This window comes from Oryctolagus cuniculus, chromosome 12, assembly GCF_051225735.1.
Source record: "Oryctolagus cuniculus isolate XC-2025 breed Fujian yellow rabbit chromosome 12, ASM5122573v1, whole genome shotgun sequence".
NCBI classification, from domain to species: Eukaryota; Metazoa; Chordata; class Mammalia; order Lagomorpha; family Leporidae; genus Oryctolagus; species Oryctolagus cuniculus.
The window spans coordinates 63,734,298-63,749,591 of NC_142878.1; the positions used below are offsets into that span (position 1 = coordinate 63,734,298).

General features: G+C 55.4%; 1 protein-coding gene across 1 annotated transcript; it reads left to right on the top strand.

The window, feature by feature from the left end:
- The first annotated feature begins 2,807 nt into the window (after nucleotides 1–2,807).
- Nucleotides 2,808–13,602, top strand: IVD (isovaleryl-CoA dehydrogenase). The gene is made up of 12 exons (XM_002717982.6): nucleotides 2,808–2,959; nucleotides 4,446–4,535; nucleotides 4,705–4,756; nucleotides 7,280–7,449; nucleotides 8,258–8,351; nucleotides 8,549–8,685; nucleotides 9,792–9,888; nucleotides 10,908–11,001; nucleotides 11,312–11,393; nucleotides 12,126–12,230; nucleotides 12,302–12,374; nucleotides 12,760–13,602. The coding sequence occupies exons 1-12, from the start codon at nucleotides 2,816–2,818 to the stop codon at nucleotides 12,891–12,893; spliced, it is 1,272 nt and encodes a 423-aa protein (XP_002718028.2). The 5' UTR covers nucleotides 2,808–2,815; the 3' UTR covers nucleotides 12,894–13,602.
- The last annotated feature ends 1,692 nt before the right edge of the window (nucleotides 13,603–15,294 follow it).

Here is a 15,294-nt window from a genome sequence, read left to right on the forward strand (position 1 = left end):
CTTTACCTGCTAAGCCACAATGCTGATCCTAATCTGCCTGTTCTTAATGACTGAGTGATTACCATAACTTTTGATTAGATCTGGTCCACAGCTTTGATTAAAATAGAATAAATGGAATATTACTCTTTTTTTTTTTTTTTTTTTTGACAGGCAGAGTGGACAGTGAGAGAGAGAGACAGAGAGAAAGGTCTTCCTTTTGCTGCTGGTTCACCCTCCAATGGCCGCCGCAGCCAGCGCGCTGTGGCCGGCACACCGCGCTGATCCGATGGCAGGAGCCAGGTGCTTTTCCTGGTCTCCCATGGGGTGCAGGGCCCAAGCACCTGGGCCATCCTCCACTGCACTCCCTGGCCACAGCAGAGGGCTGGCCTGGAAGAGGGGCAACCGGGACAGAATCCGGCGCCCCAACCAGGACTAGAACCCAGTGTGCCGGCGCCGCTAGGCGGAGGATTAGCCTAGTGAGCCGCGGCGCTGGCCTGGAATATTACTCTTTCAACAGTCTAAGATCAGGGGATGGAAGATCTCTTGTAAGTAGATGAAAATAAACACTTTTTAAAAATCATACAATCTTGTTAATTGGGAATTTATCAATATGAAAATTATAAATGCAATATGAAAATACATTTACCCTTGGACCCAGCAATTCTGCTTCTGGCAATTAGTCCTACAGGTACTACAAGGTCATTGGCTGCAGCATTGTTGATAGTTCAAGTGTCCCTATAATGAAGATGCTCAAATAAAGTATATTATATTCATACAATAGAATGACCTTTTTAAAAAGAGTGAATGATATGCAAAAGATCTCCAAGATGTTTTGTTAAGTGTAAGAATTAGGAAAGTAAAAAAATTATGTATTCATAATTGCTTCAATCCACATAAAACACAAGAAAATAATAAATGATGAAGAGAGACAGGGCATTTATGTGAGTTCTTATATCTGTTTTGTTTTTATAAACATTTATTTTCATCCACTTGAAAGGCAGAGAGAGAAATCACTCTTCCATCTCCTTGATCATGCCCCAAAAGCCCACAGCAGCTAGTGCCTGGCCAGACTGAAGCCAGAAGCCTAAACTCAAACTGGATCTCCCTTGTGGGTGGTAGGGACCCAGGCACTTGTATCTGCATCATCTGTTACCTCCCAGGATGCCTTAGCAGGAAGCTAGATCAGAAGTAGTAGAGTTGGGGCCATCGCTGTGGCGCAGCAGGTTAACGCCCTGGCCTGAAGCACCAACATCCCATATGGGTGCCGGTTCGAGTCCCAGCTGCTCCACTTCCAATCCAGCTCTACTATGGCCTAGGAAAGCAGTAGAAGATGGCCCAAGTCCTTGGGCCCTTGCACCCATGTGGGAGACCCAGAAGAAGCTCCTGACTCCTGGCTTTGGAACAGTACAGCTCTGGCCATTGTGGCCAATTGGGGAGTGAACCAATGGATGGAAGATATTCTCTCTCTCTCTCTCTCTCTCTCTCTCTAACTCTGACTTTCAAATAAATCACAAAGAAAGTAGTAGAGCTAGACTTTAACTGCACCCCCATATGGGATGCAGGTCAGCCTCGAAATCCGCAGCTTAACCTGCTGCAGCACAACACCTGCCCCTGTATTGTTAAGTTTTAAATGGGTTGGGGGTGTGGGAGGTAGAAAACTTGGATATTGTTCTGGATCTTCCTCTGCTATTAGCAGCACTCATTCATCTTTGAGCTTCTCAACCCTGTTTTCCAGAACGTGACATAACATTGTGCAATGGTCAGTGGCAAAATCTGTCTGTTCATTTTTGCAGGGGGAAGTCTTTGGGAAAAGTGCCAAAACTCTCAGTTAACATGGTCATAGCTTTTATACAGAATCCCCTGAGCGCCCAAAACATCAAGAGAATCTTCAAACATCTAAAAGATTGATTTCAAAGGGATTTGACTCGGTAGAAAATTCCAGAATGTATGACTCTCAAAGTGCTGAGAAAGGTGGAGTAGAAGCTGGGGAAGGGGTTCTGAAAAGTCATGTGAGGTTGGAATGGGCTAAAAGGGAGAATGCTGTGCCAAAGGTTGTCCGAAGGGAGGGGCGCACCCCCTTTATTCTCCACAATCACCTCCCAGTGGGTGGTACTGTTCTCATTTCCCAGACGGAAAAATAGTCTGTGATGGTCCCGAAGGGGGATGGCGAGGGGCACCGGGGGGCACGAGGATAGAGCCTGATCTCCCTCGGTTCTCCTTTCCACCTCAAACACCAATGGAAGGAAGAAAGTTTCCTGCACCCATGCAACAAGTTCTGCGTGCTCGTTTGGAAGACAGCCTCTGCTTAAAACACAAGTCAAAACAAACCCTGTTATATAAGAATAAGCCGTATTTTACGGCTGTGTGCACACTAAGAGCGAGCACGCTTCTTTCCCAATCTCGGCTATCCCAGATTTGACACTCGCAAATTCTGGGCATCTGGTCACCTTGCTGTTGTTAACATTTTGCTTTCCTACGGATATAGATTTCCGCAGTTAGGGGCTGCTATTTCAACACAACAAGATACTGTATTAACGACTCAAAGGAAAAAACACTTTCCTTGCTCTTTTGTTCAAAAACACCAAGCTAGGCAGAACAAGCCCAGACTCCCCGCACGCACACCGACCCGCTGCAGGGGCGCTCCCGGTGTTGGAGGGCGATCTCAGCTGATTGGCTCACGAGGCGGCCAAGGGCGGTGCGGGCTCCGGGACTGCCGAGGGTGATTGGTTACTGGAAACCCACCCCCGCCCGCTATTGGGTGGGGAGGTGAGGCTAGGATTGGTGGGACCGGAAGAACTGGCTAAATTGCCGCTCTGGCTCCTTGCCCTAGGCAGAGATGGCGACTGCAGCTTGTCTTCTGGGGCGGCGTGTGGCTAGCTGGAGGCTGCGGCCGCCGCTCGCCGGTTTCCTTTCGCAGCGAGCGTATTCATTATTGCCCGTAGACGATGCGATCAACGGGCTAAGCGAGGAGCAGAAGCAGGTAAGCTACTGACCCCCCTGCCCGGCCCCCTAGGTCCAGCTCCGTGGTCGTCCCGGGGCCTCTCGCCCGTCCCCCACCTAGCCGCGGCTTGTGCCCTCCGGGGCATGGGAGCACCAGCTTGAGGGCGGGCCGGGCCGCTGGTCCAGCTGCCTTTGGGCACGGACCTCTGACTTCATTGTCGAGTCTTGGGGGGACGATTTAAGAGAGCAAGGCCTGGCAGCTGGAGGTAGATGAGAGGAGTCGAGGGAAAGCTCCTGGAAAACTTGGCTGGTGGAGCATTGGATGGGGCTCCCGCGTGGGGCAGAGGGCCCTCCGTCTGTGTGTAGTCCTCCCATCCTCGAACTATGGCAGGTTGGCTCCTGGAACGCGGTTCTCAGACCTGGCTGGTCTTCACACTTACAGTGAGTCTTCCGAGTAGACACTAGGGGATTTTGAAACGCGTTGTGTGGCTTACTGTCCTCCTTCATCCTGTTGGGTCCAATCTGGAGCACAAAGTTGAACAAGAGCTTGGTTTTTGTGTTTGCTTAGTTTTTATGTTTTTTTTTTTCTTTCGTTTTTTTTTTTTTTTTTTTTCTGTTTAATTTTTTATTTGGGAGCAGATTGGCCCAGAAAGAGTAATCTTCCATCTGCTGTTTCACTCCACAAATATTGGCAACAGCTGGGGCTGGACCAGGCCCAGAACTCCATCCTGTTCTCCCACTTGGGTGTCTGGGCCCGAGTACTGGGACCATCATCTGTGACCTTCCCAGGTGTCTTGGCAGGAAGAAGGGTCAGAAGCAGAGCAGCTGGGACTCGAACCTGGAGCTCCAGTTTTGGGATGCCAGTGTCACAAGCAGCAGCTTAGCCTGTGGTGCCAGTGTGGGCCCCTGGACACAAGAACTTGAAAGAGTTGATTTCAGCTGTAGCTGAACCAGAACCCTTGCAGGAGGAATGAGGTTGTGTTGAGTTGGAAGTTGGATCCCGTGCCAGGAATGTAGTCCTGTGGCGCTAAGCATGTTGGTGAGCTGCAGAGCTTGTCTGAATCGCTCCAGGCTTCGGCCATAGATCCTGGGATTCAGTCCTAGTTATCAGGCTTTCCTGCCAAGAGGAGTTTCTAATTCCCTTGAGTAATCTCTTGTAAGCAAAGATTTAGGGTCAGAAAAGAGCCAGCCACGTGCCTGGAACTGAGGGGGTGTGGCTGGAGCACAGTGAGTGGGGAAAGCCGGCAGTTCCGGCAGAGTCAGCTTGTGGGCCCAAGGAAGGAGCTGGTGTGTTATTCGAAGCACAGGGGGAGACTGTGGAATGATTTTATGTAGGGGAATGACATCTTACAGCTCAGTCTAGACTGAGGACCTTGGGAAAGAGGGGTGAAGTGCCTCTAAGGCAGCTTAAACTGGGGGACTCTGCCTCTGCTCCCAGTGCAGGCCGATGCTGCTTGGTGAGGTTCCTTGGCCTGTTTTCCTATATATACCCCTGGTCTCAGCAAAATCTGTCCACTTTGTCCTAGCTTCGGCAGACCATGGCTAAGTTCCTGCAGGAGCACCTGGCTCCCAAGGCCCAGGAGATTGACCAGAGCAACGAGTTCAAGAACCTGCGAGTGAGTTTGAGACCCAAGCAGAGGGGCAGCCTGAGAGCTGGGCTCGGACAGTCCACAGGCCCCCCTGCAAGTGTGGCTCCTCCCCCGATCTGTGGGGGGGGTCTCATTGCTGCAGCCGCATGTGACTGGCTCTCTACTCACAACTCACTCCACTCCATTCCATTGGCAGGAATTTTGGAAGCAGCTGGGGAGCCTGGGAGTCCTGGGCATCACAGCCCCTGGTGAGTGCAGTTTCTTTCCCTACAGAGAACTTTTCTCGTGTGCCCTTTGACACAGTTCCCAAAAGAAGCAGGAAGAGAGGGAGAAATCATGCTCAGAAGGCCCAGAACTTACTCCCCCTTGAACCTGAGGCAGTGGCCACTGGCTGTAGCCCAGACAAGAGGACACACGTCTGTTTTTGAGACAATCGTGTGGAGGAGGCAAAGGGATTAGGCCAGGATCACTCGGACCCTTGGACACGCCATACTTGATAGGCTACCCCAAGTGATCTGGGAAGTTTAGAAGACTGCATCGGAGGCTGTGGTAGGTCCTCGCCCCTACTGGCTCCCCTCATTCCTCAGCTGTGTCCTGCCAGCAGCTCCTAGGCAGGGGCGGTCAGGGCAGGTGTGTCCCTGGAGGGGCTGCCTTTGTCCTCTGCCTGAGGCGTGGCCCTGGAGCTCCTTTGGGAACAGGTGGAGTGAGAAGCATGCTCTCACTGCAAGCCTTAGTGGGCTCTCCAGGAAGAAGCTGGGCTCTCCTGGACTGCTTGTGTCCAGGCGGAGAGGGCAGTGAGCTGTAGGCCCTGGTTTGGTTGCTGGCCTCTGAAGACGAGGCCCAGCCTGGCTTCCAGTGAAGAGCTGAGCCTTTACCTTTCCCAGCCAAGGCCAAGACAGCCCACCCTGCGAGGGCCTATGCCTCCCTCTTGGCCTGAGAGTAGGGGTAGAACAGGATTCAGCCAACTGAAGAGCGAAGATAGTTCGGGTTGGTGGGGGAGTGCATCCATAGTTGAACGTGTTCAGACATTTTTTTCCTGTCATTATTCCCTAGCCAATACAGTAGAACAACTTTTAACCTAGCGTTTTCCTTGTGTTGTGTAGTATGAGTAATCTAGAGATGACTTAAAGTATATGGGAGAATTGCATAGAGCTGATGCATATACTATACCATTCTACATAAGGGACGTGGGTAGCCAGATTTGGGTGTCCTGGGGCCAGGGCCCAGGGATATTGAGGAACAATCCTATATATACTTTTCTTTATGCCCTTCCCCTCACCACTCGGAGGATGGTCCCTGGGATCTGAGCTGAGCACAGAAAGTCACATCATAAATAGCAATAAAATGAAACCACTTACAAGTTAGTTTGGGCCTCCTTAATGTCAAATGGTTGGGGAAGGCTGCCGGGAGCTCCTGAGCAAGACTGTCTGTGCCGTGGTGTCTCGGGCTTCTGAGACCCGCACCGAGCAGGTGGTTCTGAGTCGGACGGTATTCCCGGGAAGAGAGGCAGCCTGGGTTCCTGTGAGGCAGCAGCTGTTGGCCGCTGCCTGATCCGCCTGCCCGCTCCTTCCTTGCGGTGTGTTCAGTAAATCCAGCCCTACTCAAAAAAGGGTTAAACAAGAAGAAAGGTGAGAACACTTTTAAGGGAGAACTTTGCAAAGAAGGCCAATTCCAGGCTCTGGTTTCTGCCTGCTGCCCTGGGGGTTACCTTTAGGCTCGCCCCTTTCCAGCCTGACTTCCTGGTCAGAGTGAACCTGTGTAGACACCTCGCCAGGCTCCACCCTGACAACCACCCAGGCCAGGCCTGGTATCAGATGACTCAGCCACTTTGGTTCGGCACCTGCCATCAAGGAAAACCTCTTGATGTGGGCTCCTAGGCCCCTGCCTAGGAGCCGCTGGCAGGACACAGCTGAGGAATGAGGGGAGCCAGTAGGGGCGAGGACCTACCACAGCCTCCGATGCAGTCTTCTAAACTTCCCAGATCACTTGGGGTAGCCTACCAAGTATGGCGTGTCCAAGGGTCCGAGTGATCCTGGCCTAATCCCTTTGCCTCCTCCACACGATTGTCTCAACATGTGTGGACGCCTTGCCAGGCTCCACCCAGACAACCACCCAGGCCAGGCCTGGTATCAGATGACTCAGCCACTTTGGTTTGGCACCTGCCATCAAGGAAACACCTCTTGATGTGGGGAGTTGGGGATTCCCCGCGAGCACCTTTCCTGACCTCTGCCATACGGTGCGCCTCCAGGCTGTCCCGCAGGCCTGGCTCCCCCATCCCAACACCCCTGCTGCTGCTTTGCATCCATACCTAGGCTGTGAAATCTCATTAGGTGCTGTGCACATGCCTCCTTGGCTTTGAATCTGCTCTTGGTGCTCGGGACGCCTCCCACCCCTCCGCCTTGTGTTTATCTGTTAAACCCTGGGCACTCTCTCTCCACTTATTCCCCGGCCTCTGCACTTCTGTAACTTGCTGACCAGTGAGTGCTCAGGTTGCTTGTCTTCATTTAAGAGGACTGTCTGGGTAAAACAGGAATTGCAGTGGTGATTTTCTGAACCACACCTGAGCTGCCCAGCAGCAGCAGGCAAAACTAGGTCTGTGATCTTGTGAGCAGAGTTCAAGACCTGAGCCTCGTGGCCTCGCTGAGGGGGACTTAGAATAGATGCCACCCATGTTATTTCTCTTCTGTCAATGCCAGGTTTAATCTGAGCTGCTTTTCCCACTCCTCTCCATACCCTCTCCCCACTCCCACCCCCGGCCCCTGTAATCCCAGTTCAGTATGGCGGCTCTGGCCTAGGCTACTTGGAGCACGTGCTGGTGATGGAGGAGATATCTCGAGCTTCTGGAGCTGTGGGGCTCAGCTATGGTGCCCACTCCAACCTCTGCATCAACCAGATTGTGCGTAATGGCAATGAGGCCCAGAAGGAGAAGTACCTCCCCAAGGTGAGGCACCTGGGAAAGCAGTAGAAGATGGCCCAAATAAATACTTGGGCCCCTACACCCATGTGGGAAACCTGGAAGAAGCTGGCTCCTGGCTTTGGATCAGTGCAGCTCTGGACATTGTGGCCATTTGCGGGGTGAACCAGCGGAGGGAAGACCTCTCCCTCTGCTTCTCTCTAACTCTGCTTCTCAAATAAATAAATAAATAAATGTTTTTTAAAAAGGGAGGGAGGGCCGAGGTTGTGGCACAGTGGAACAGTTATGCTGCTGTTGCGACACCTGGCATCCCATATCAGAGCAGCGGTTCAAGTCCTAGCTGCTCTGCTTCTGATCCAGCTCCTTGCTAATGCACCTGGAAAGGCAGCAGAAAGTGGCCCCCAAGTGCCTGGGACCCTGCCACCCATGTGGGAGTCCTGGATGGAGTTTTTGGCTCCTGGCTTCAGCTTGTTGCGGCCACCTGGGGAGTGAAGCAATGAATGGACGATCTCTCTCCCTTTTTCTCTGGTGCTTTGCCTTTCAATAAATTATATATATATATATATATATATATATATATATATATATATATATAAATTGGGCCAGAGCTCCGGAGCTGGACCACAACTGGACACTGGGGCCTGCTGCGCTTGCAGAGAAAATGGGCATAGGAGGGGCATTCGGACCCTGTGGTTGCTGGCCTTCTTTTGAAGGACTTCCCAGTTCGCTGGTCTGAGAGAGAAGTGTGCAGGCGCCTAATGCAACCAGCACAGAGCAGCACCCGGGTCTTGAACTTGGGGTCCCTTGGCAGTGCTCACTGGGGTTTTCCTTGCAGCTGATCAGTGGCGAGTACATCGGCGCCCTGGCCATGAGTGAGCCCAACGCTGGCTCTGATGTGGTCTCCATGAAGCTCAAAGCGGAAAAGAAAGGTGAGGCGACGCTCAACGTGGGATACTGAGCCGGACAGCCCTTATCAGGGGGCAGGGCAACAGTGTGTTTGTGTGTGGGGGGGTGTTCCCGAACTGTTTCTCCACTGGGCAGCTTCTTGTGCGGCGGCAGGTCTGTGCACTCAGTGGCTGAGACAGGCCGAGGCAGTTTGAATCAGAAGCCACCATCCTGCTTTTAGGAGATCACTATGTCCTGAACGGCAACAAGTTCTGGATCACCAATGGCCCCGATGCTGACGTCCTTATTGTCTACGCCAAGACGGACATGGCTGCTGTTCCAGCCTCCCGGGGCATCACGGCCTTCCTTGTGGAGAAGGTGAGTGTTGGGTGGCCAACCACACTTCTTCCCCCCAGCTATGCTGATGCCCCCAGGGGCAGCTCCTTCGACTGATCACACAAACCATTGGCGTCATCTGCTGTGCAGGGCTCTCAGCCAGGAGGGCTAGGCCAACAGGAGACTGCCAGAGACAGAGCAGGGGGGTCAAGTGTGAGAGGGCGGAGCCAGGCCACGCAGCCAGGGGCAGACAGAGGAGGCCTGGGAGAGGCCCTGCCGTGCATCCAGGGCAAGCACAGGGGTGGCAGACTGCAGACTCACCTTCCGCCATCCGCACGATGAAAGCGAGAGGGCGATAAGGCAAAGGAGCTAGAATGGAACCTTGGGGTCTGGGTTTGTTTCAAGAACCAAGGAGAGCTACGCAAAGCTTTGGGTGAAGCTAAAGGAAAATGGGAGGAGAAACTGAGCTGTCTGGGAAGGAGGGAGCAAAGCACAATGGTGATTTGGAGCAGAGGAGGAGAGGTGGTGAATCCGCCTGATGACCATGAGCAGGGGTCAGGTGCCTGTGAGGGCGGGGCTCCCAAGGGAGCGGGGTTGTACAGGGCCTCAGCACCTTCTGTGGGGAGGGCTGGGGAGCTGGCCAGCATGGAGTGGGAAGGGCCTGGCTGGGCTGGGCAGCCTCCAGGTTGTGTAACAGCACCCTCCCCAGCCAGAGGGGCGGGGCGGTGACAAGTGCCACGCTCCGCTCCCGGGGCCCCTGCCAGCACATCTGCTCTGAGTAATCTGGGTCAAAGCAGAAAGGTGGCTGAATTCACTGTGGGGGCGGGGCTCCATGGGGAAGCTTTCAGGGCAGGAGGTGACTGGGCTGCTGAGACCCTCAGGGGGATCCATCCCCAGGGGCAGGAAGCACGGCCAGGGGGCGCCAGGAGTACTTGAGGCCTGGGCACTTCTTTGAGAAAGAACTGATCCCGTGAGAAGGGGGGAGAAGCAGGAACGGAGAGGCTGCATGGCGGGGAAGGCAGGCATGGATAGGAAGCTGGCGTGCTCCCTGCTCTGCAGGAAGAGGGGCGCACACTTCCCGGGGCTCCGTTGAACGTGGCCCCTTGGGGCTGGTCTGCAGCAAGAGCCTCCTTTTGTCCCCTGTAAAGAACATGCCTGGCTTCAGTACCTCCAAGAAGCTGGACAAGCTGGGTATGCGGGGCTCCAACACCTGTGAGCTCATCTTTGAAGACTGCAAGGTACCTGGTGAGTGTCGCTGAGAATGGGGGAGCCCAGGGCCTGTGGGCGGTGAATGACAGACGGCTGCCCTGGGGCCTTGGGCGGGGCATTCTGTCCTTCCTGACAGCTGGAGCCTGACTGGCTGAGCAGGAGGCTGGTCTCTCCTGGATGGGGAACACTGCCCAGGATTGGTCTTCCAGCAGCCAGCAGAGGTAAAATGTGTCCCAGCCCACAGATGCCCTGCAGGCTCTCTGTGTTGCCTGTGGAGCCTCTGTGCCTTGTTCAGGAGCCTGAGGTGCAACTGAAGATGTGACACAATGTAGCATGGTGGGAGGTGCAGGTGCAAAGGAGGCCAGTAGGCAGACTGGATCAACAGTTGATCAGCTGTCCCAGGAGCAGGCACCATAGTTAAGAGGAACAGCTAAGGAAAGGGATCCATGCAGATCCCAATTCAGCCTGCACTAAAGGCAGGTTTCTGATACCAACTTTTAGTACTCGAGTGGTTTCCCACCCACGCTTCCCATGCCATCCTGGTCCTGGCTTAGGCGGAGGGCGCTTCGCAGCCTCTGTCCCTGGCACCGCACAGCCCGTCTCCTGGACATAGACGCTGTCTCAGAGCACCCTGGGAGGAGGTGACCTTGGCCCAGAGCAGACTCAGCTGGGGGAAGAGTAATTCTCTTCTTCCTGAGTGGGCGGTCGAGTGGAAAGACCCAGGAGGGAGGAGTGGCTGCTCGAGCAAGCAGTCATGGCGTCTCCTGCTCCATCCCAGGGAGACCAGCGAAGGAAGCGAAGTCTTGGGGAAACTGTAGGGGCCTGGAAGCTCCCCTTCCCACGGGAAGTGGTACACTCGGTCCTTTTCTCTCCTACCTGGAGCTCCGGTTGAAGACCATGTGACATGCTTTAGTGCCTTGTGCAAGAGCCACGTTGCCAAAGCTTGTACCTTTTAGATCACTTGGCCATCCTGACACCCCTAAAGCTTGTACCTTTTATAAAAGGGAAGAGGCTATGGCCAGCCCCCTCCTTCTGACCAGCACTTGTCCCGGCAGCTGCCAACGTCCTGGGCCACGTGGGTAAGGGTGTCTACGTGCTGATGAGTGGGCTGGACCTGGAGCGGCTTGTGCTGGCTGGAGGGCCCCTCGGGTAAGTGCAGGGCTGCAGGGGGCGCTGGGCAGATGGTGCTGTCCCAAGCAGCAGCTTTCCCCACCTCCCAGCTGCTACACGCTGCCCTGGAAAGAGAGTGTCCTCCTCCCATGTTTCGTTTCTGCACATGGAAGGGAGATAGCACTAGGTGACGCCCAGAAGGCCTGAGGAGCAACGTTGCATAGCCGACGAGAATGTGCAGCGGGGGCGCAGCCTCTGAGGCCTGTCCACTGCAGGGGTCCCGCGCTCCCGCCTCTGTACAGCTGAGAAGAGGCAACGGGTGGCCATGGTGTCTTCCTCCTCTCCACAGGCTCATGCAGGCCGTCCTCGACCACACCATCCCCTACCTGCACATGCGGGAGGCCTTCGGCCAGAAGATCGGCCACTTCCAGGTAGCGGTGGGACGTGCACCACGGCTGTCCTCCTCCAGCCACAGGGGCTGAGCTCCTAGAGGGCAGGCTGCTCCTCACCTTGTCACCTCCACTCTGTTTTAGCTTTTTTTTTTTTTTAGATTTTATTTATTTATTTGAGAGGTAGTTACAGAGTGAGAGGGAGAGGCAGAGAGAAGTTTTCCATCTGCTGGCTCACTCCCCAGATGTCTGCAATGGCTGGAGCTGGGCTGATCTGAAGCCAGGAGCTTCTTCCTGGTCTCCCAAGTGGGTACCAGAGCCCAAGGACTTGGGCCATCTACTGCTTTCCCAGGCCATAGCAGAGAGCTGGATCAGAAGAGGAGCAGCTGGGACTAGAACCAGCACCCATAAGGGATGCTGGCACAGCAGTCAGAGGCTCAGCCTACTGTGCCACAGCGCTGGCCTCTCCGCTCCTGTTTTAGATGCTGGAGGGGCAGTGTGCAGGTTGCGAGGGGCGTAGGGCAAGGGAGTGGCATTTCAGTCAGGCACGGTCTGAAGGAGACACAGGAAGTCTGTGGCAGCTGTTGTCCGGGGCGCACTGGGAATGGCGCCTCAGAGGTAACAAGGGCAGTTTCCGGCTGCAGCGTGCGCAGAGGAATGGCAGCTCCCTGGCCTTAACTCCAGAGCTGCTCCCACCTCTGTCCTCCGAGACAAGTCCTCTCTGCTCCCCTGCTCGTGGCTGCATGTCGACCTGTGACCTCCCTTTGTGCCCAGCTGATGCAGGGGAAGATGGCCGACATGTACACACGCCTCATGGCGTGTCGGCAGTACGTCTACAACGTCGCCAAGGCCTGCGATGAGGGCCACTGCACCGCCAAGGTGAGGGCCAGCCCCTCGGAGGGCGCAGCCACATGATGGCGGGGCCCCGCTCACCGTGCCTCCTCCCGCAGGACTGTGCGGGTGTGATCCTGTACTCCGCCGAGTGTGCCACGCAGGTCGCCCTGGACGGCATTCAGTGTTTGGGTGAGCGGCCCCATGCCCCACTCCCCACCCTGTCTAAGCCACAGCTGAGCTGGCGCCATTCCCCAGTGAGGGGGAGGAAACGGAAGCGCAGATGGGGAGACAGTAGGCCCCCTCATCCTTGCCGCTGCTCAGGCCTGTTGCAAAGCTGCCCAGCGCCTGACAGCCCGTCTGAATGTCGGTTCTGCCATGCCAGTGTCGTCCTGTCCCTTTGGCCCCATGTCTGCCCGCGGTCTCCGCTTCCTGTGCCTGCTGGCCCCAGCACCACAGGTGGCCTTCGCACGCTAGCCCCTCGCTTGCCCCGGCTCCGCTGGCTGTCCTCGCTGTGCCCACCCCCCATCACCTCTCCCATTGTCCTTTCTCATCTGCCCGTGTGTGCACACTACAGGTGGCAATGGCTACATCAATGACTTTCCCATGGGCCGCTTCCTCCGCGACGCCAAGCTGTACGAGATCGGGGCGGGGACCAGCGAGGTGCGGCGGCTGGTCATCGGCAGAGCCTTCAACGCAGACTTCCACTAGCCCCGGCCCTGGCAAGAGAAAAGTGGTGGCTCCCGCTCCCCGCCCAAGGCAGGCCCTGCCACTCGGCCGTCCTGTCTGCATCAGCCCCGCTGCCACACTCCTGGAGCCTCACAGCTAAGCCTGCCAGCCAGGGAGCCTCTGGGGGCTGAGAGTGGGCCCTGCAGGAGTCCGAGTGGCTTCTCTGGGGATTGCTGAGCAGGACTCTGTCCTTGGAGCCTGAGGCTCCCTTCCTGGGGTGGGCACCCCCTTTCTTGGGTGAGCCTCTGGCAGGGAGCCCTCCCTGTTCTGGTACCACGAAGCATTGCCCCTCTGTATTTACTGAACTTGGTGGTCTCTCTTCTGGGACCAGAAACAGTGAAAAAGCAGTCTTGTCTCTGCCAGTCCCTAGAGGCAAACGCTGCAGGCAGCCTGGGAGCACCTGAGCCGCAGTTTGGCCGAGGACAGTGTGCTTGTGCAGGATTGGCTCACGCTGGCCTCCTTGGCAGCTCGTCTGAGCCCTTCTGTGCCACAGGCACTGTCCGGTCCTGACCACGTGACCATCCGCAGCTGGCTGGGCGGCCCACACAGGCCCTGCCGGGGCAGGCCTGGGTGGCTGGCTGTGCTCCAGCTGAGACTGCCTGCAGGCATAGCTCGAGATGCCCTATGGCTAATTTTGTTATGATTGCAATGTAGCTGCTGCCATTTTGTATTAAACGTATTGTGAAGCCAACCCATCTGCTTCTAAACCCGTGTGTATGGGGCGAAGCCTTCTACCTGCTGCCACCTCCCATGTGGATCCAGGCACCATCCCTGGCCCTGGCTCCCTCCATGCTGCTCTTTGGTTAAGGGGGACACAAGAGTCACATCAGCCCTTAGGACAGAGGTGTCAGCCTCCATTTCCCAGCTCTCTTAGTGATTTATTTATTTATTTAGGATTTACTTATTGGAAAGAGTTGCACAGAGAGGGAGAGACACAGGGAAAGAGATCTTCCATCTGCTGATTCATCCCTCAAATGGCCACAGTGACCCAAATGAGCCAGGCAGAAGCCAGGAGCTTGGAACTCCATCCTGGTCTCCCACATGGGTGGCAGGGGCCCAAGCACTTGGGTCATCTGCTGCTGCTTTCCCAGGCCATTAGCAGAGAGCTGGATGGGAAGTGGAGCAGCCGGGACTCAAATTGGTGCCCATATGGGATGCCTGTGTTTCAGACAGCAGCTTAACCTGCTATGCCACAGCGCTGGCCCCCTCTGGCAGTTTTTAAAGCAGGGCACCTGGAGTGACAGTAGAGTTTTGGAGTTAGAAGGAGGCTTATGCATTTCTGGAAGCCATCCCTACATTTTCTAAAATACTAAGACAGTTTTGGATTCCTCGAGATCACAGCTGGAGCTGGAATCCAGATGTGCTAGAGGCAGAAGTGCGGCGCCCGCTGCGCGGCAGCCTGGCCGGGCGGGGCACAGGCTGGGGCAGAACCAGCTCTGCCTGTCTCCATGCTCTCGGAGTTCTGACAGGAGGGAACTGGTTTCCTTGGCCCCCAGCCTGGCAGTGCCTGTTGCTGGCTTTTGGTCCTGGCCAGTGGCCAAGGGTTGTTCCAGGCCGGAGGCCTGAGACAGGTGGGGCTGGCTCCTTGCCAGGCCCAGGCCGTCCTGAGAAGACGGTGGGCAGATTGGGCTCCTCCTCTCCACCTCCGTGTGTCTCCTGCTACGAGGGTGCTTTGGGAAGGTCACGGATAAACGGGATAAGAGGTCCTGGGAACTTTCCATGAACTTTTAGAAGTTAGGTCGGACATGAAGCAGCTGCCGCTGTGGCCCTGGCAGCATTCCGAATGTCACAGGGGCGGCGTCCACCCGCGCCCCTGCCACCGGGACCCCGCCCACCTGCGGAGTGCTGCGGTTTGAATGTGCTCCCCAAAAATTCGCTTGTTGCCCCCAAGTCAAGTGTCAGTGGTGTTTGGAGGCGAGGCCTGTGGGAAGTAATTGGGATTAGGTGGGGCCACAGGGCAGCATCAGAGGCTTCGTAACAAGAGAGACTCAAGCTAGCAGGCTCACTGTGTCTCACCGAGGGACATGGCGAGGAGGCCCCTGCCAGGTGCCTCCGGAAACATGAGCTGAACCAACCTCTGATCTAAGTCTGCCCATGATTCTGTCAAACAACAGAAAATGGATGAAGACAGGGAGATGTGATTGTCCTGATGCTACGTGTTACGTAGAAGAGGAATTTTTTTTAAGGATTCAATTATTTATTTGAAAAGCACTTACACAGAGATTTTTCCATTCGCTGGTTCACTCCCCAAATGGCCATGATGGCCAGGGCTGGGTCAAACTGAAGCCAGGAACCAGGAGCTCCAGCTGGGTCTCCCACGTGGGTTTAGGGGCACAAGCACTTAGGCCATCCTCTGCCGCCTTCCCAGACACTTTAGCTGGGA